Raw genomic sequence first — 17,327 nt, forward strand, 5'->3', positions numbered from 1 at the left:
CTAAATGTCGGGAATATTTAAAAAATTACTTTAAATATCTAGAAGATTTTTTAGGAATTACTCCTAAAGTTTGATTGATTACTAGTTAAGTAAAATTTCCTAAATAAAAATTGAAGTAACTATTCCAAATACCAGAAAAATTAAAGAAATTACTTCAAATACCTGGAACATATAAAAAGTTTGAAATCTATTCTACCAGTCTGGAGTAAGAACGAAAATTATTTCAAATTCCTGGAAGATTTCAAATGCTGTGAATATTAAATAAAAGATTTTAAATGCACGGCATGGAATAATTTTAAATGCCTGCAGGATTTCAAATAATTACTCTGGAAGAAAATTAAAAATTAGAACGCCTGGAAGATTTTAAATAATTAATCCGAAAGCCTTAAATAAAAATTGATTAATTAATAATTAATTAAAATTTATTTACTTAAAGTTAAAACAAATATTTCAAATATCAGGAAAATTTTACAAAATATTTTAAATTCCTGGAAGATCTTATATACTTATTTTAAAAGTCTTAAATAGAATCTTCGATTATTCCACATACCAGGAATATCAAGGAAATGGCTTTAAATGCATAAAATATTTTAAAAAAATAATTCCAAAAGTCTAAAATAAAATCAAAAATTATTTTAAAAATCTGGCAGATTTCAAGTAATTACTCCAAAAGTATTAAATGAACGAATTTTTAAAATACCAGGCTTTAGAATATTAAAAAAATACAGACTTTGCCTGAATATGACTAATGCCTAAAATATTTGTAGAAAATTATTTTAACACTGTACAATAAAAATTAATATTATTTCAAAAACCTAGAAGATTTTAACAAATTATTCTGAAATCGTAAAATAAAGCAGAAAATCAAAAATTATTTCAAATACCTGGAATTTTTTAGATAATTACTTTAAAAGCTTTAAATTAAATCAAAAATATTACAAATGCCAAGAATATTAAAGAAATTACTTTAAATATTTGGAATATTTTAAATAATTACTTTGGAAGCCTTGAATATTCTAAAAATGATGATTCCAAATGTTTGCAAATAAAACCAAAATTTATTTCAATTGCCTGGAAAATTTTAAAAAACTGCTTTGAAAATTATATATAAAACTAACAAATATTTCAAATGTCAGGAATATTTAAGAAATGGCTTTAAATACGTCAAAAAATTGTAAAAATACGACAAAAAAATTGTAAATAATTAAGACTCCGAAAATTTGACTAATTAATAATTAATTAAAATTTTCTAGATTCAAATTAAAATTAATATTCCAAATACCAGGAAATTAAAGAAATTGCTTCAAATGCCTGGAATATTAAAAAAAGAAGATTCTAAAAATCTGGAGTAAAATAAAATTTTATTTCAAATGCCTGGAATGGAATAATTTTTAAAAATGATTCTAAAGGTCTGGGACATAACTATTAAATATTTCAAATGTCTGGAAGATTCTGAATCTATTAATTGCTCTGAAAGAAAATATAAAATTATTTCAAATGCCTTGAAGATTTTAAGTAAATGCTCCGGAAGCCTTAAATAAAATTTAATTGATTATTAATTAATTGAAATTAAAACGAATATTTCAAATACCAGGAAAATTAAAGAAATTACTTCAAATGCCTGAAAGATTTGAAATGCCAGGAAAATTAAAGAAATTATTTCAAATGTCTGGAAGACTTTATATAATTTTTCTAAAAGCCTTAACTGAAATCATCGAATATTCAAAATATTAGAAATATTAAAGAAATGACTTTAAATGCCTGTAATATATTTATAAAATCATTCGAAAAATTTGAAATAAAATCAAAATATATTTCAACTGCCTGAAAGATTCTAATTAATTATTCTGAAGGCTTTGAATAAAATTAACAAATATTCCAAATGCCAGGAATAATAAAGAAATTACTTCAAATACCTGGAATATTCTAAAAATTATGATTCCAAAAGTCTGCAAATAAAACCAAAAATTATTTCAATTGCCTAGAAATAAAATTTTCTATGCAAATATATAAAAACTGCTTTGAAAGTTATGAATCAAACTAACGAATATTCTAAATGTCATGAATATTAAAGAAATGGCTTAAAATGCGTAAAAAATTGTAAATAATTACTCCGAAAATTTGACTAAATACTAATTAATTAAAAATTTCTAGATTCAAATTAAAATAAATATTTCAAATACCAGGAAATTAAAGAAACTACCTCAAATGCTCGGAATATTAGAAAAAAAATGAAAAGTGTAAAAATTAAAGATTTTAAATGCCTGGAATGGAATAATATTGAAAAATTATTCCAAAGGTCTGGAACATAACTGTTAAATATTTCAAGTGTCTGAAATATTCTGAGTAATTATTCTGAAAGAAAATATAAGATTATTTTAAATACCTTGAAGATTTTAAGTAGTTGCTTCAGAAGCCTTAAATAAAATTTGATTAATAATTAATTAAAATTTAACCGAATATTTCAAATACTAGGAAAATTAAAGAAATTACTTTAAATGCCTGAAAGATTTAAAATACCAGGAAATTTAAATAAATTATTTCAAATGCCTGGAAGATTTTATATAATGATTCCAAAAGCCCTAATTAAAATCATCGACTATTCCAAATATTAGGAATATTAAAGAAATTACTTTAAATATCTAGAATATTTTAAATAATTACTTTGGAAGCCTTGAATACAATTAAGGAATATTGCAATTGCCCGGAATATAAAGAAATTTACTTCAAATGCCTGTAATATTTTTAGAAAATCATTCGAAAAGTTTAAAATAAAATCCAAATATTATTCAATTGCCTGAAAGATTCTAATTAATTATTCTGAAGGCTTTGAATGAAATTGACAAATATTCCAAATGCCAGGAATAATAAAGAAATTACTTCAAAAGCCTGGAATATTCTAAAAATTATGATTCCAAATGTTTGCAAATAAAACTAAAAAAATTATTTTAATTGCCTGGAAAATGTTAAAAAACTGCTTTGAAACTTATGAATAAAATTAACCAATATTTCAAATGTCAGAACTATTAAATAAATGGCTTTAAATGCCTGAATAATTACTCCAAATTTAACTAATTACTAATTAATTAAAGTTTTCTAGATTCAAATTAAAATAAATATTCCAAATACCAGGAAATTAAAGAAATTGCTTCAAACGCCCTAAAAATTAAAAGAAAAGATTCCAAAAGTCTAAATTAAAATAAAATAATATTCAAAATGCCTGGAAGATTTTAAATGCCTGGAATGGAATAATATTTAAAAATTATTCCAAAGGTCTAGAACATAACTATTAAATATTTTAAATGTCTGAAATATTCTGAATAATTACTCTGAAAGAAAATATAAAACTATTTCAAATGCCTAAAAAACTTTTTATAATTTTTCTAATAGCATTAAATAAAATGATCAAATATTCTAAATATTAGGAATATCAAAGAAATGACTTTTAACATCTGGAATATTTTAAATAATTACTTTGGAAGCCTTGAATACAAGAATATTGCAAATGCCAGGAATATAAAAAAATTACTTCAAATGTCGGCAATATATTATATAATAAATAGGCAATATAATAATAATAAGGCAATAAATATATAAAATTATTCAAAAAGTCTAAAATTAAATCAAGATATATTTCAATTGCCTAAATAATTCTAATTAATTATTCTAAAATCCTTAAATAAACTTAACAAATACCCTAAAAATTATGATTCCAAAAGTCTGAAAATACAACCAAAATTTCAAATACCTGGAATGTGTTAAATAACTATTTTAAAAGACTTGTGAATAAAATTAGCGAATATTTTAAATGCCAAAAATAATAAAGAACTCGCTTCAAGTGCCTGAAATAGTTTTAAAAAAATCCGAAAATATAGAATAAAATCCACATGATCGAGATTTATAAAAACGATGTCCAATGACAACGACATCAAATTCATTAATGAAGGAATCCTGGAAAACATACAAAATTGCTATGAAAGTTATCTGGATTAAAATAAAAAATTATCTGAGTTGCTTGCAAGGAAAACTCCAGCTGGAAAATCGATGTCCGAACAAATACAAAATACTTTAAACATCTGAAAGGATTTTTTCGTCAACTCCTGGAATAGAAATTAAAAAATACCAATAAATACCTTGAAGTGTCCCCCTTTCTCCCACCCCGAAAAAAAAACAAAAAAAAAGCCTTTAACCTCCACCCTCTCTTGTTCCAGAATCGGCAGCAGGTTTTACCGCCCGACGCCTATCCAACGAACCAGAGAGAGGTGGCGGTGCACAGGCCACCACAGTTTGGGGGACACTTGCCGCCCACCACTTACCGCCCCCCCGTAAACTATCAAATCCAGCGTCGTTATAACCAAATCTACCCGCACCAAGAGAACTTACCTTATCAACAGCAACAGCAACAGCAACAGTATGTCCAACAAAGAACATACGATCAGCAACGCTCTCCGTTTCTTCAACAGTTCGTTGGACAGTATCAACAGCCTTTGGGGTATCAACCGGTTCAGTATCAACAGCATCGCTTCGATTTGCAACAGAATCGTGTACCGCAAGGTTATGTGCCTTTTGGTTAGAGTGGGGTAGAGTGGGTTTATTATTATTATTATATTATTTATTTATTTTTTTTTAATGCTTATTATTGATTGTAAATAATTCTATTTGCTGCTGATGTGCTTTAATGCTCCTATTGTTATAACGTTTCAGAGTTTATTTATACTTTTGCTCTCTATTATTGAAGTGATTTCGAGGCTTTACGAAATGCTGTGATTTTTGTGAAAATTATTCGTTTATAGTGTGATGTGTTACCTGTCTAAGGCCAGTTTCCTTTTTTTATATTTTATATATATTTATTTTTTGTATATAAGATATTTTTCTTTTATTTTCTATAATAAAAGCTTCTACTATTGCAATAAATCGTTTTATTATTAAGTCAAACAAAATCAATTAGTTTAAGGTAATTTTTTAATGAATGAATTAATCCTGGAAAAGATACAAAATTACTATAAAAGTCTGGAATAAAATTAAAAATTATTTGCAATGCATGAAATGTTAAAATAATAATTAATTAATATGAAACAATTTTTAATTTTTGTTACGCTTTTGGAAAAAAATAATATTCCAGGCATTTGAAATAATTTTTATTCTTCAGTATATTCAATTTTCAAATTTCTGGAATATTTAAAAAATTACCAAGTGCTGGTAACATTAAAGAAATTATTTAAAATTCCTGAAATATTTTAAATAATTACATTAGAAGCCTTAAATAAAAATAACAAATATTCCAAATCCAAGGAATATTAAAGAAACGATTTGAAAGACTTTATTACTCTGAAAGCCTTAATAAAAATAAAATTAACAAATATTTCAAATGCCAGGAATATTTAAGATATGACTTCAAATGCGTGGAATTTTTAAAATATTTATTTTGAAAGCCTTAAATAAATTTCGACTGATTGACAGATATTTAAAATTTCACTTGATTAAAATTTTAAACGAATATTCCAAATACCAGAAAAATGAGAGAAATAACTTCAAATATCTAGAATATATATTTTCAAATAATTCCAAAAAATCTAAAATAAAATCAAAAAATATTCTGTCTAAAAGAATTTGAACACTTATTTTAAACGCTTTTAATAAAATGCGATTGATTCCAGAAATATATTAAATAAATTATTTCAAATGCCTGGAAGATTTTTAAAAACTATTTTGAAAACCTTTAATAAAATTAATGAATATTTGAAATGTTAGAAATATTAAAGAAATGCTTGGAATATTTTTTTAAATATTTCAAAAGTCTGGAATAAAAGAATATTCGAGCATATCATAAGAATAATGTCAAGAGTATGGAGATTTAGGAGAACGATGTTCAATGCCAACGACAACAAACTTATTAATAAACGAATTCTAGAAAACATACAAACTTACTATGAAAGTTTGGAATAAAATCAAAAATTATTTGCATTGCAATATTAATATAATAATTGATTAAGATAAAATAATTTGTAAATTTGTCCACTTTTTTGGAAAAAAATTATAAAAAAATAATATTCCAGACATTTGAAATTATTTTTATTTTTCAGTATATTCAAATTTCAAATACCTGGAATATATTTTTTTATTTACTTCAAAAGAGTTTAAATAATTACTCTGAAAGCCTTCAATAACTTTAACGAATATTTGAAAGGCCAAGAGTATTTAAGAAATGATTTTAAATGTGTAGAATATTTTAAATAATTACTTTGAAAATTTTAAATAATATTAACGATTATTCCAAATGCCAGGAATATTAAAGAAGCGACTTCAAATACTCGAAGATTTTTAATAATTAATCTGAAAGCCCTAAATAAAATTACAAAACAGTAAATGCCTGAAATATTTTTTTTTAAATTATATCAAAAGTCTGGAATATTTTTTTTCAAATACCTGCAATATTTCAAATAATTACTCCAAAAGCCTTAAATAAAATTCGACTAGTTAACAGTTAATTAAAATTTCTTTGAAATTGAAATTGAAACGAATATTCCAAATATCGGGAAAATGACAGAAATTACTTGAAATGCCTGGAATATTGTTAAAAAATATTTCAAAAGTCTGGAATAAAAGAAAAATCAAGCATAATATAAGAATAAAGTCAAGAATATGAAGATTTAGAAAAACGATGTTTAATGCCAACGACAATAAATTTATCAATAAAGGAGCCCTACAAAATTACTAAGTCTGGAATAAAATCGCTGGAATGTCTGGAATAAAAATTATTTGCAATGCATGAAATATTAATTGATTAATATGAAATAATTTTTAATTTTTAGTACTTAATTTCCAAGCATTTGAAATAATTATTATTCTTCAGTATATTGAAATTTGAAATTCCTGAAATATTTACAAAATTACCAAGTGCCAGGAATATTTAAAAAAAAAATTAAAGAAATAATTTCATATGTCTAGGATAAAATCAAAAATTATCAAAAATACCTAGAAAATTTTAAATAATTACTTTGAAATATTTATAAAAATTAACGATTATTTCGAATGCCAGGAATGTTTAAGAAATGACTTCAAATGCGTGGAATATTTCAAATAATTACTTTGAAAGCCTTAAAATTAACGATTATTCCAAATGCCAGGAATATTAAAGCAACGACGTCAAATACACTATCTAAAATATTTATTTTTGTATATAGAATATTTTTTGTTTATTTTTTATAACAAAAGCTTCTACTCCTGCAAACAAAGTCAGTACAAAACCAGTTTAAGGTATTTTTTTGTGTTTACTATGATTTGCAAGATATACCTCCTGGAAGTTGCACTTGCACTATAATTAATAAATAAAATCATTCCTATTTATCGGTCTAACGTTGAAATAATAGTGGAAACTAGGCCGTAAAAATTAATCTTTAAACCCGAATACCTGTCACTCCCAAAACCAGTTCTACACGTTCGAATTTCAACGGCATACATTTATCATCGAACAAATCAATTAGCAGCAACATTAGTTTCGCGATACCTTTTAAAGACATAAATTAAACGTCAATAGATCATCTGCTAAACCCATAATAACCGGGGAAGGTGTAGATGGATCTAATATATTGCTGCATGACGATTAAATTGCACGTCTCAGTTTACGATCCAATAAGATATTTCGGGGGGTAACTGGGGCAGGGTTGAGTGATTTATTGTGTAAGGGATGACACGGTTGAAATGTGGGCTGCGGTAGATAAGATCACTGCAGGGTGAGTTTGGCCCTGGGTTAATGTTAGTTTGGGTGGTGTTTTTTTGACCTGTAAGGTTAATCAAAGTCGTGTAGATGCATTGGGAGATATGGATCAAGATAAGGTTAATGAATAAGCTTGAGATTTTTATCACAAATGTGAAAAGTTTGCAAAAAATTAATGCACAGGCAGATACAAATATTGATAATTTAATTAAAAAATTCTCCCATTTTTTTACAATTCATTAATTCCTAGGAAGAAAATAAATAATTATTTATTAACGTTAATGCAACAACAAGTAATTCCTGGAAAAATATGAGTTTAATCAATGAATTAGTTGAAATATTTAATTTAAAATAATTTATAATCATTAATTAATTTATAATCTAAGGAATAAATATGATTGAAAATATTTTAGTGTTGATCGTAATTATGAGATTTTCAGTTAAAATATTTAACGAATATATCTTACAGAAAATTAACAAAATTGTTTAATTGTAATTATTCGCCTTTAATTAAAGTTATATGTAATTTTAATAAATAATTTCTCTGAAAAAATTAACGGATATTCAAAATGTCTGAAACATTAAAGAATTGACTTTAACTGCCTGTAATTTTTTTTAAAATTAAGTCTGAAATAAAACCAAAAATTATTTTCAAGTGCCTGAAAGATTCTAAATAATTATTCTGGAAGCCTTAAATAAAATTAACGAATATTCCAAATGCCTGAATATTTTCAAAAAATTACCCCAAAAGCGTGAAATAAAAACAAAAATTATTTAAAATTCATGCAATATATTAAATAATAATTGACGCAATTGTTTATTTTATTCCACGTTTTTGGAGTAAATTTCTTAATATTCCGGGCATTTAAAATAGTTTATATTTTTTAGTTTATTTAAATCTGGCATATTAGAAAAAATATTCTAAAATTAAGGAATAAATGTAATTTAAAAAAAAACATTTAAATGTTGTTGCTTATTACGAGATTTCAGACAAAATATTTAACGAATAATTTCTTAAAAAAAAAATTGATTTGTTTGATTGTAACTAACAGCGGTTAATTAAAGTTACAACTTAAAGAAATAATTATTCTGAACTAAAAAATATAAAATCAAAGAAAAAGTTCTAATTTATAAACTATATTAAGTAATTTGATTGTACTATAATGAATAAACTCTTAAAAAACATTAGTTAAAACAATGTTTCAATAATTAACTACTGCAACTAATTATTCTATTGTAAAGAATAAATGTTGGTCGTATAGGTAATTGAATTCATAGATACTCTGAAATAAAATAACCGAATAATTTCCCAGAAAATTTAACAAAAAATTTTTCATAAATTTTCATTGTAATGAACAACCAATAATCATTATTTTTATGAGAGTTTAATGAGTAAGAATAATTGAATAAGAGAGTCATTAACAAAGTTACTTTAACGAATAATTTTACTAAAAAAAAATACATTAAAAAAAACGACAGGGACTTACAGACATTTTAATAAATAATGCCTCCAAAAATTTTAAATGTGAATTAAATAAATTGATTTTTTAAACGAATAAAAGCGTAAAGAAAACTTAATTGATGAAACGTAATGAATAAATGTGGAAGCAAAGGTTTAAATGTTGGTTCCATACTTAATAATCATTGATTCTCTGAAATAAAAAAAGTAATATTTTCAAGATTTTACTCAGAAGAATTTACGAATAATTTCTCAGAAAATGTAACAAAATTATTTAAAATTTGTGATTGTAATTAACAGCTAATAATCATATTTTTAAGTGAATTTAATGAATGAATTTCTTATTAAAATATTCGAATAATGATCTAGTTAACTCTAGTGAATAATTTTTATTACAAAAAATAATAAATTGACAGATTTTATCAGAGAAAATTAATGAATAAATCCAGTTGTTAAAATAATAAGAAATTATTAAAAAATGAACTAAAAGGCACAAACTTTAAATGTGAGTTAAAGTAATTAATTTTTTAAAGAATAAAATTCTGAAAGAAAAGATTTTAAGAATTTAAATAATTAATTGTTTTAATGAATTAAATAAGTTCAAACGTTGCTCCTATAACTAAAAGACTCGTTAATACTCAGAAATAACAAAAAAAATAAGTCAGAAGAATGACCGAATAAATACTAAGAAAATTAAAAATTTAATGAATAACTATCTGAATAGAATTAGAAAATAATTATTCTAACTTAAGTCACGGAACTGTGACGAATAATTTCGCTGAAAAAGACAAAAAATAAACAATTTGAAAAAAAATTACTTATTAATGAACCGCCATTAATCAAATTTACATGTGATTTTAATGAATAATTGTCTTTATAATAATAAGAAAATAACTATTTTTATTCCTAGACTATAACGAATAAATATTAAGTTAATTTTTTGGTCTAATATTAGTTATAATTTTACTAAGGAATTAGTTCAATCATATTAATTTTAAATCTCGAGAAAGCCTTTATTCGTTAATGTTTCGTTAATGGAAACCCGTTCATTAAAATTCATTGAAAATATAGTAGCAAATTTATTTTTAAGTTCCTAATTTTAAGAGAATTCTTTCTTTTTAAAATATTTTTTTTATTTATTAATTTCAGCTAAATACATTGCTAAAATTCTTCGTATTTTTTTTTGGAAAATTTTAATTAGGCTCTTAATTTAGGTTTTTGCATTTTTTTATTCCCATTTTAGAGACTTTATTCATTAAATTAAGATAAAAAACGGTTGATTTTTTGTTCTAGTATTAAGTAGAATTTTACTAATTTCAGCAATAAGCCGTTTGACGAATAACATGCAATAATGTTAATTTAAAACTCAAAAAAAATCTTCTTATTTGTTAATGTTTCTCAATTAAAGCAATAAAAATATTCGCTATTTCTAGCAAATTTATTCATTAAATGTATGTGAACCAAATTTTTGAATTATTCATTAATTTCAAAAATTTAGTGCGGAAAAATTTATTCATTAGGTACGTAACTTGTGTTTCCACAAACGTTTTGCATTTTAGAAACTTTATTTGTTAATATTAAAAACAAAAAAGATTTTTTTGTCAGCTGATATTAATTTTAGACCTTTAAAATTCCAAGAATAATATCTTTAATTGTTAATTTCACTCCGTTAAAGCGATAGATATATTCGCCTTGTTTAGAGAATTATTCATTAAATTCCTCTGAACGAAATTTACGGTTTATAATTTAAGACTATTTATTTCTTTTATTCATTAATATCACTTAAATTCATTGCTAAAACTGATCGTTTTTTTTAATTTCTATTTTAGAAACTTTAATCATTAAATTAAGACTAAAAACGGTTGATTTTTTGGTTAAGTCTTAACTATCTTTTGATTAGTTTAAGCATTGAGTCATTGACAGAATTACTATATTCATTAATGTTAATTTAAGATCGTCAAAATTTCAAGAATAAACCCGTTTATTCGTTAATGTCACTTTATTAAGGCAATAAAAATATTTTCTTTTTTAGTAAATTTATTCATTAAGGGCATATAATCTAAATTCTTAAATTTAAAAGAATTTATTCTTTAAATTTGCATTATAATTAACATTTTGAAATATTTATTCACTCTTTTAGTTAGGAAGCTAGTTCAAAAAAATTATCTCGAAAAAAGCCTTATTTGTTAATTTCACATACGCACAGTGCTAAAATTGTTCGTTTTTTTTTGGAGAAATGTATTCTTTAAAATTGCATTAATTGCGGTATTTTATAATTACTTTTTAATGAATAAATTTATAAAAAAGTCAGCTTCTAGATATGTTTATTTAGTTATTAGTCCTTAAAGGCAACTTTTGATTTTGGTTCTGTGATTTATAATTAACTATGTATTAATTAACGAATAAATCTGCAAAAACATGAGAACAATTTTAAACAAATAATTTATAAATATTAACAAATTGATGAATAAATTTACCTAATGATGCATTATTTTCAGATTGTTTAATTAATGATATAGTAAATAAAAAACCTCTAACAAATTATTTAATTCAACGAAAACAAATAATGTAATATAAATTCACAATTTGGATTAAATAAATTAATGAAATAAAATTTTTTAAATTAACGAATAAATTTAATTTTTTGAACAAAAATTAATCCTTATGAAACTGATACTGACAATTGATCAGAACTTGTTATTGGCAAATTTAGCGAATAAATCTGCCAACAAAAAACACACGAATTTAATGAATGAATATCCATAAACAATTAAAAAACTGCAAAGCCACTAATAATATAATAATTTATTCGTTAAATCTCCTTATTCATTTACTAGAATTATTCATTATTCATTAAATATTCAATTTTTTCCAGTCAAAACTCAACTGCGAAGTGCTCAACGACAAACTGGCCCTCGAAGTACGTTGGGCAGTAGCTGGCGAGAGCATCGTCCTACAATTAGTCGGAATGTTAGGTAAGTCCCAATAAATTAAATAAATTCTCCAAAAAACACTTAGATAATCATTGATCGGGTTGAACTTTAAAATTCAGCTCTTCGGACCGAAATTACCAGATCAGTCAGGGTCGGAGAATGGAAATTCACGACCCGTTGCCTTTTTTAGGTCGAGACGAAGAGTCGGTCAAGTAAACTTAAACGATGATGGCCGATGTGCAATCGAAGATAAATAACTTGAATCGTTATTCGGATTTATTTGTTGCAATAGCTATAAAAAAGCAGTCAATCAAGTTTACTTCTTCTTAAATCATCTATTCTTTATTCTTAGATCATTGTAGTAACTAATCATAAGAAAATCTTAAGCAGAGACATTAAACACTATTAACAAACTGATTCATTATTCAGATGATCGAGAATATATGTCCTTTGGACTCTCGGGAGACGTATCCAGAAGCGAGATGATAGGAGGAGACGTGGTGGTCGCCTGGGTAGACAAGGAGACCCTGAAAGGTTATGCGGAAGACTACTATTTGCAAGACAAGGCGCAATGCTCTGGACCATCAGGATCATGCCCAGACAACAAATTCGAAGTAAGAATCCTTATAACCCCTTGAATCATCATTTTCATTCGGTTGAATTACAGGAGAACACCAACAACGTCAGACTGTTGAACGCCGCTATGGTCAACGGTTATTCCATCGTGACCTACCAGAGACCCTTAAAAGCTTCTGACCAATACGACCAGCCGATTTACACCAACCAATCGCAAGCGATAATTTGGGCTGTAGGACCCTTAAACCAAAGGGACGAGGTGTCTTTCCATAGCAGTTACCTTAAAGGTTGATTAAGCACTCTTGAAAGGCATCTAATCAATGTTAATTTTAGGTGATAGTTTTATCGAGTTTGCTCGTCCGGCGAAATGGAACTGCCCCAATCCAGAAAACCATTCGAAACCCCATCAAATACCTGTAGCACCCTCCAGACGAGAAGATGAACCGGAACCAGCCAGTCAAAGAAGGAAAGAGACTGGTAATAGAAGAAGAGGTTCCGGCAACAGAAGACAACCGGTAGCAACCACAGAAGATGCCGAAGAGGTTCAGGCAACAAGAAGCCAACCCACACGCACCAAAGTTAGTAATAGGGGCGGCCAAAGGGGTACAGTACCACCCCCGACCCCTGTAAAAAGTACAGTGAAGCCTTGGTACATCCCTCCGATTGAGTGTAATGAGCCGGAGAACGGAGTATTTTATGCACAAATGGGACCTACTGGAGGAAAAAGAGGATATCCAGCCATCACAGGTAATTTATTTAGTCTGGAGAATTCCAGTGGAATCTATACTTTTTTCCAGGGCACGTTGGCTGGGGCATTTCCTGGTACATAAACGGCTTACTAATCCCGGAAATCCACGTGGTAAGGGGTAAGACCTACACCTTTATAACCGAGGGTGGTGAGGACTCCAGCATACCAGCCAAATACCACCCTTTTTACATCACCGATGATCCAATTGGAGGTTACGTCTATAAAACGCCTGAGGAGCGAAAGGTCTTTTTTATGCTCATTATTTAAATAAACATCCCATTACGTCGAATTAAATCGTTTGCAGAACATCACGATCTTCTCGGGGGTGAGTTTCGATAAAACGGGAGAACCGGTTCCCACGGGAACAGGGAGGTTGTGCAACTGGACTCCCACGGGTGACATCGAGGCCGACGATTTTGAATCTTTCGGTGCCTACCAGCGCCATCTGGAGCTTAAGTGTGATAATGGAGAGCCTGGAATAATCGAGTGGACTCCAGACGATGACACCCCCGATACTGTTTACTATCATGTAAATGTTTAATACCTTATAAAGTATTCATTTTTTATATCTTTAGGTGGTTAGATATTTTATTGTTATTGTGGGAGTTTTTCATCTATGCTACATGATTTTCCTCCCATTCCCTGGATCACCTGGATTTTTTCTACGTAATTTTGTTCGCTGTATAGTTGATCATGATAATTTTTCAACTGCCTGAAACAATTTTAATGAAAAACTATCATCATCAGTTGCTCTTTGCCTAAGATTAAAACAAAATTTGTCCATTTCATTACCGGCAGTTTATCACGACAAGTTTGCCAGGCAGTTAAAGAATTTAAGTGCCTGCAATTAAAAAAAAAATTGTCCTGGCAGTTAAATGCAAAAAAAGACAAATAAAGGGGAGGAGAAAGTAAACTCAAAGTCCAAGTCTCATAATCAAGCGTCTATTTAAAGGTTACGCGTTTTGCCGCATTAGGGCATCATCAGACCTATAATAATATATAAATACAAAAAACTGCATACTGACTCACACTAACATAAAAATAAAATAAGTTTATACCATCGTGTATCGTGTATAGTCAATAACATTACATTCCATACAGTGGATTATGACAATTCTTCAACTGCCTGATTTTATTTTTATGCAAGGCAATTGATTATGATAATTTTTTTAGGTATTGATCGCGATCATTTTTCCATGCAGTTGAAAAATGGTCATGATCAACTGCCTGGAATCAAGAAAACAAAATTTGTCTTAACAGTTGAATGGAATAAAGACAGAATTCTTGCATTCTATTACAATAACTTTTCAACTTCCTGGAATAATATTGTTTTTTTTTTTCAAGCAGCTGATCACGATAATTCTTTAAACAGTTGAAAAATTGTGGTTAACTGTCAGTTCAGTTAAGTTCGTCATTAACTGTGATGAATAAAATTCTTCCATTCTGGACATCATAACAATTTTTCTAGGCAGTTGATAAATTTTTAGGGCAGCTGAAAAATTATCGTGATTAACTGTTTTATCATTCCATTCTATTTTATTGCATTCCATTTCATTCCACTCAACTTATTAGAAAATAATCGTGTTGGACTGCTTGGTATAAAAACAAAATTCTGATTGGTCACGACAATTTTTTAATTGCGTGAAAAAATTAATGTCATTAACGGTTTGACAAATTGTCATGATTAATTGTCTGGAGTAAAAACAAAATTGGTCCTGGCAGTTGATTAAAATAAAAACAAAAATCTTTAATTCTATTCAACTTATTAAAAATTAATCCCGTTCAACTGCTTGGAATAAAAACAAAATTTGTCATGGCAGTTAAATGAAACAAAAACCAAAACCATTCAGTTAGTATTTCAGACAGTGGATCACGATAATTTTGCAACTGCTTAAACGCATTTTCTTTTTATTTGAATCAGTGAATTACACTAATTTTTCCAGGCAGTTGCAAAATTACCGTAATCAACTGACTGGAATAAAAACAAAATTCATGCTGATAGTTCAGTCAATAAAATAAAAACAAAACTCTTCCATTCCATTGCATTCTAGGCGCTACCTAGAAAGATTTAATTTTTATTCCAAGCAGTTTATTACGAGAATTTTTCCAGGCAGTTGAAGAGAACAGTTGTGATCAACTGCCTGAACTAAAAGCAAAATTTGACCTGACAGTTGAAGGCAATAAAAGCAGAATTCTTTCAGAGAGTTGAAAAATTGTCGCGATCAACTGTCTGGGATAAAAACAAAACTCTTGCAGGCAGTTGATCCAGTTGAAAATATAGTTGTGATTAACTGCCTAGGCTACAAATCAAATTTGTCGGGAGAAAAACACAATACTATCTGGAATAAAAAACAAATTTGTCCTGGCAGTTGAAAGAATAAAAAACAACATTCTTTTAGAAAATTGATAACTTTTCCAGGCAGCGGAAAATTTTTCTGAAACTGCCTGAAATAAAAAAAAATTCTTCCAGATAGTTGATCATGATAAATTTTACAGGTATTTAAACAGTCGTGGCTATCAATTTCATGAAATAAAAACAAACCTTGTTCTTGCAGTTGAAGAGAATAAAAATAAAATCCTTCCAGACAATTGATCATAATAATTTTTCCAGACAGTTGAAAAGAATAGTTGTGATATCCAAACACTTGAACAATTATCGTAATCAACTGCCTGAATTAATTATCATAACATTTCTTCTTTTGTTCTTCATCAACTGCCTGGAATAAGAACAAGATTTGATCGTGGATACTTGGAATAAAAATTGAATTATTCTAGGCAATTAATAATTTTGCAAGGCATTTCGAGAAATTTTCCTGGCAGTTGAATAGTATAAAAATAAAATTCTTGCACTCCCTTACATTTGAGACAGTGGGTCACGAAAACTCTTCAACTGTTTGGAAAAATAAAATTTTTATTTCAGGCAGTTGATCACGATAATTTTTTCGGGCAGTTAAAAAATGATCGACATCAACTGCCTGGAAAATTGTAATTTTTATTCCAGGCAGTTGGTCACGATAATTTTCCCAGAAGTTGATGACAATAATTTTTTCAGGAAAAATTGTCGTAATCATCTGCCTGGAATTAAAACAACATTTTACCACGTAGTTGATCACGACAATTAGTTTCTAGACCAGGTAATTCAGGTAGTAATAGAGAAAATAAATGCGATAGATGTGAAAAACTATGAAAATCTGACTATTTTTCTTATTTTCATACTTGTTAACTCAGCTTAGATCCAATGATAATTAAAGCCAAACTGCATAAGAAAAATACATTTTTTGAGATGATACAGGATAGTTGAAAAATTGTTGTGATCAACTGTCTGGAATAAAAACAAAATTTGTCTTGACAGTTGAAGGGAATCAAGAAGAATTTTCCAAGCAATTAATCATAATCATTTTTTCCAGAGAGATGAAAAGAATTATTGTGGTCTCCAAACACTTGAGCAATTGTAGTGACCATAACATTTCTGGAACTGTCCTGTATCAATTGCCTGAAATAAAAACAAAATTTGTCTTGGGAGTTGAAGGAAATAAAAATAAAATTATTCCAGGCAATTGATCATAAGCCTTTTTCCAGACAGTTGAAGGGAACAGTTGTGATATCGAAACACTTGAACAATTATCGTAATCAACTGCCTGAAAGAATTATCATAACATTTCTTCATTTGTCCATCATCAACTGCCTGGAAAAAAAACAAAATTTGTCTTGGCAGTTGAAGGGAATAAAAATAATTCCATCAATTGCCTAAAAGGATTTTATCGATTTGATTTTATTTAAGGCAATTGATGGAATTATTTTTACTCATTTCAACTGCCCAGACAACTTATGTTTTTTTTTCCAGACAGTTGAACAGAATAGTACTGATCTCCAAACACTTGAACAATTGTCGTG

The 17,327-nt window shown here is 27.3% G+C and overlaps 1 protein-coding gene across 2 annotated transcripts in view; it reads left to right on the forward strand.

Moving 5' to 3' along the window:
• The window catches only part of LOC126746226 (protein Skeletor, isoforms B/C), a 51,115-nt gene that overhangs the window by 31,527 nt on the left and 2,261 nt on the right, over window positions 1–17,327 (forward strand). The window contains exons 6-11 of one of the 2 annotated variants that reach the window (XM_050454379.1): window positions 12,052–12,151; window positions 12,539–12,723; window positions 12,777–12,972; window positions 13,019–13,432; window positions 13,483–13,676; window positions 13,738–13,962. In XM_050454379.1, the coding sequence (XP_050310336.1) occupies window positions 12,052–12,151; window positions 12,539–12,723; window positions 12,777–12,972; window positions 13,019–13,432; window positions 13,483–13,676; window positions 13,738–13,962 (1,314 nt within the window). Of the gene's footprint in view, window positions 1–4,211; window positions 4,915–12,051; window positions 12,152–12,538; window positions 12,724–12,776; window positions 12,973–13,018; window positions 13,433–13,482; window positions 13,677–13,737; window positions 13,963–17,327 lie in introns of those variants that run through there. The other variant, XM_050454380.1, reaches the window with a different exon arrangement.

This window comes from Anthonomus grandis, chromosome 17 (genome assembly GCF_022605725.1).
Source record: "Anthonomus grandis grandis chromosome 17, icAntGran1.3, whole genome shotgun sequence".
NCBI lineage: Eukaryota > Metazoa > Arthropoda > Insecta > Coleoptera > Curculionidae > Anthonomus > Anthonomus grandis.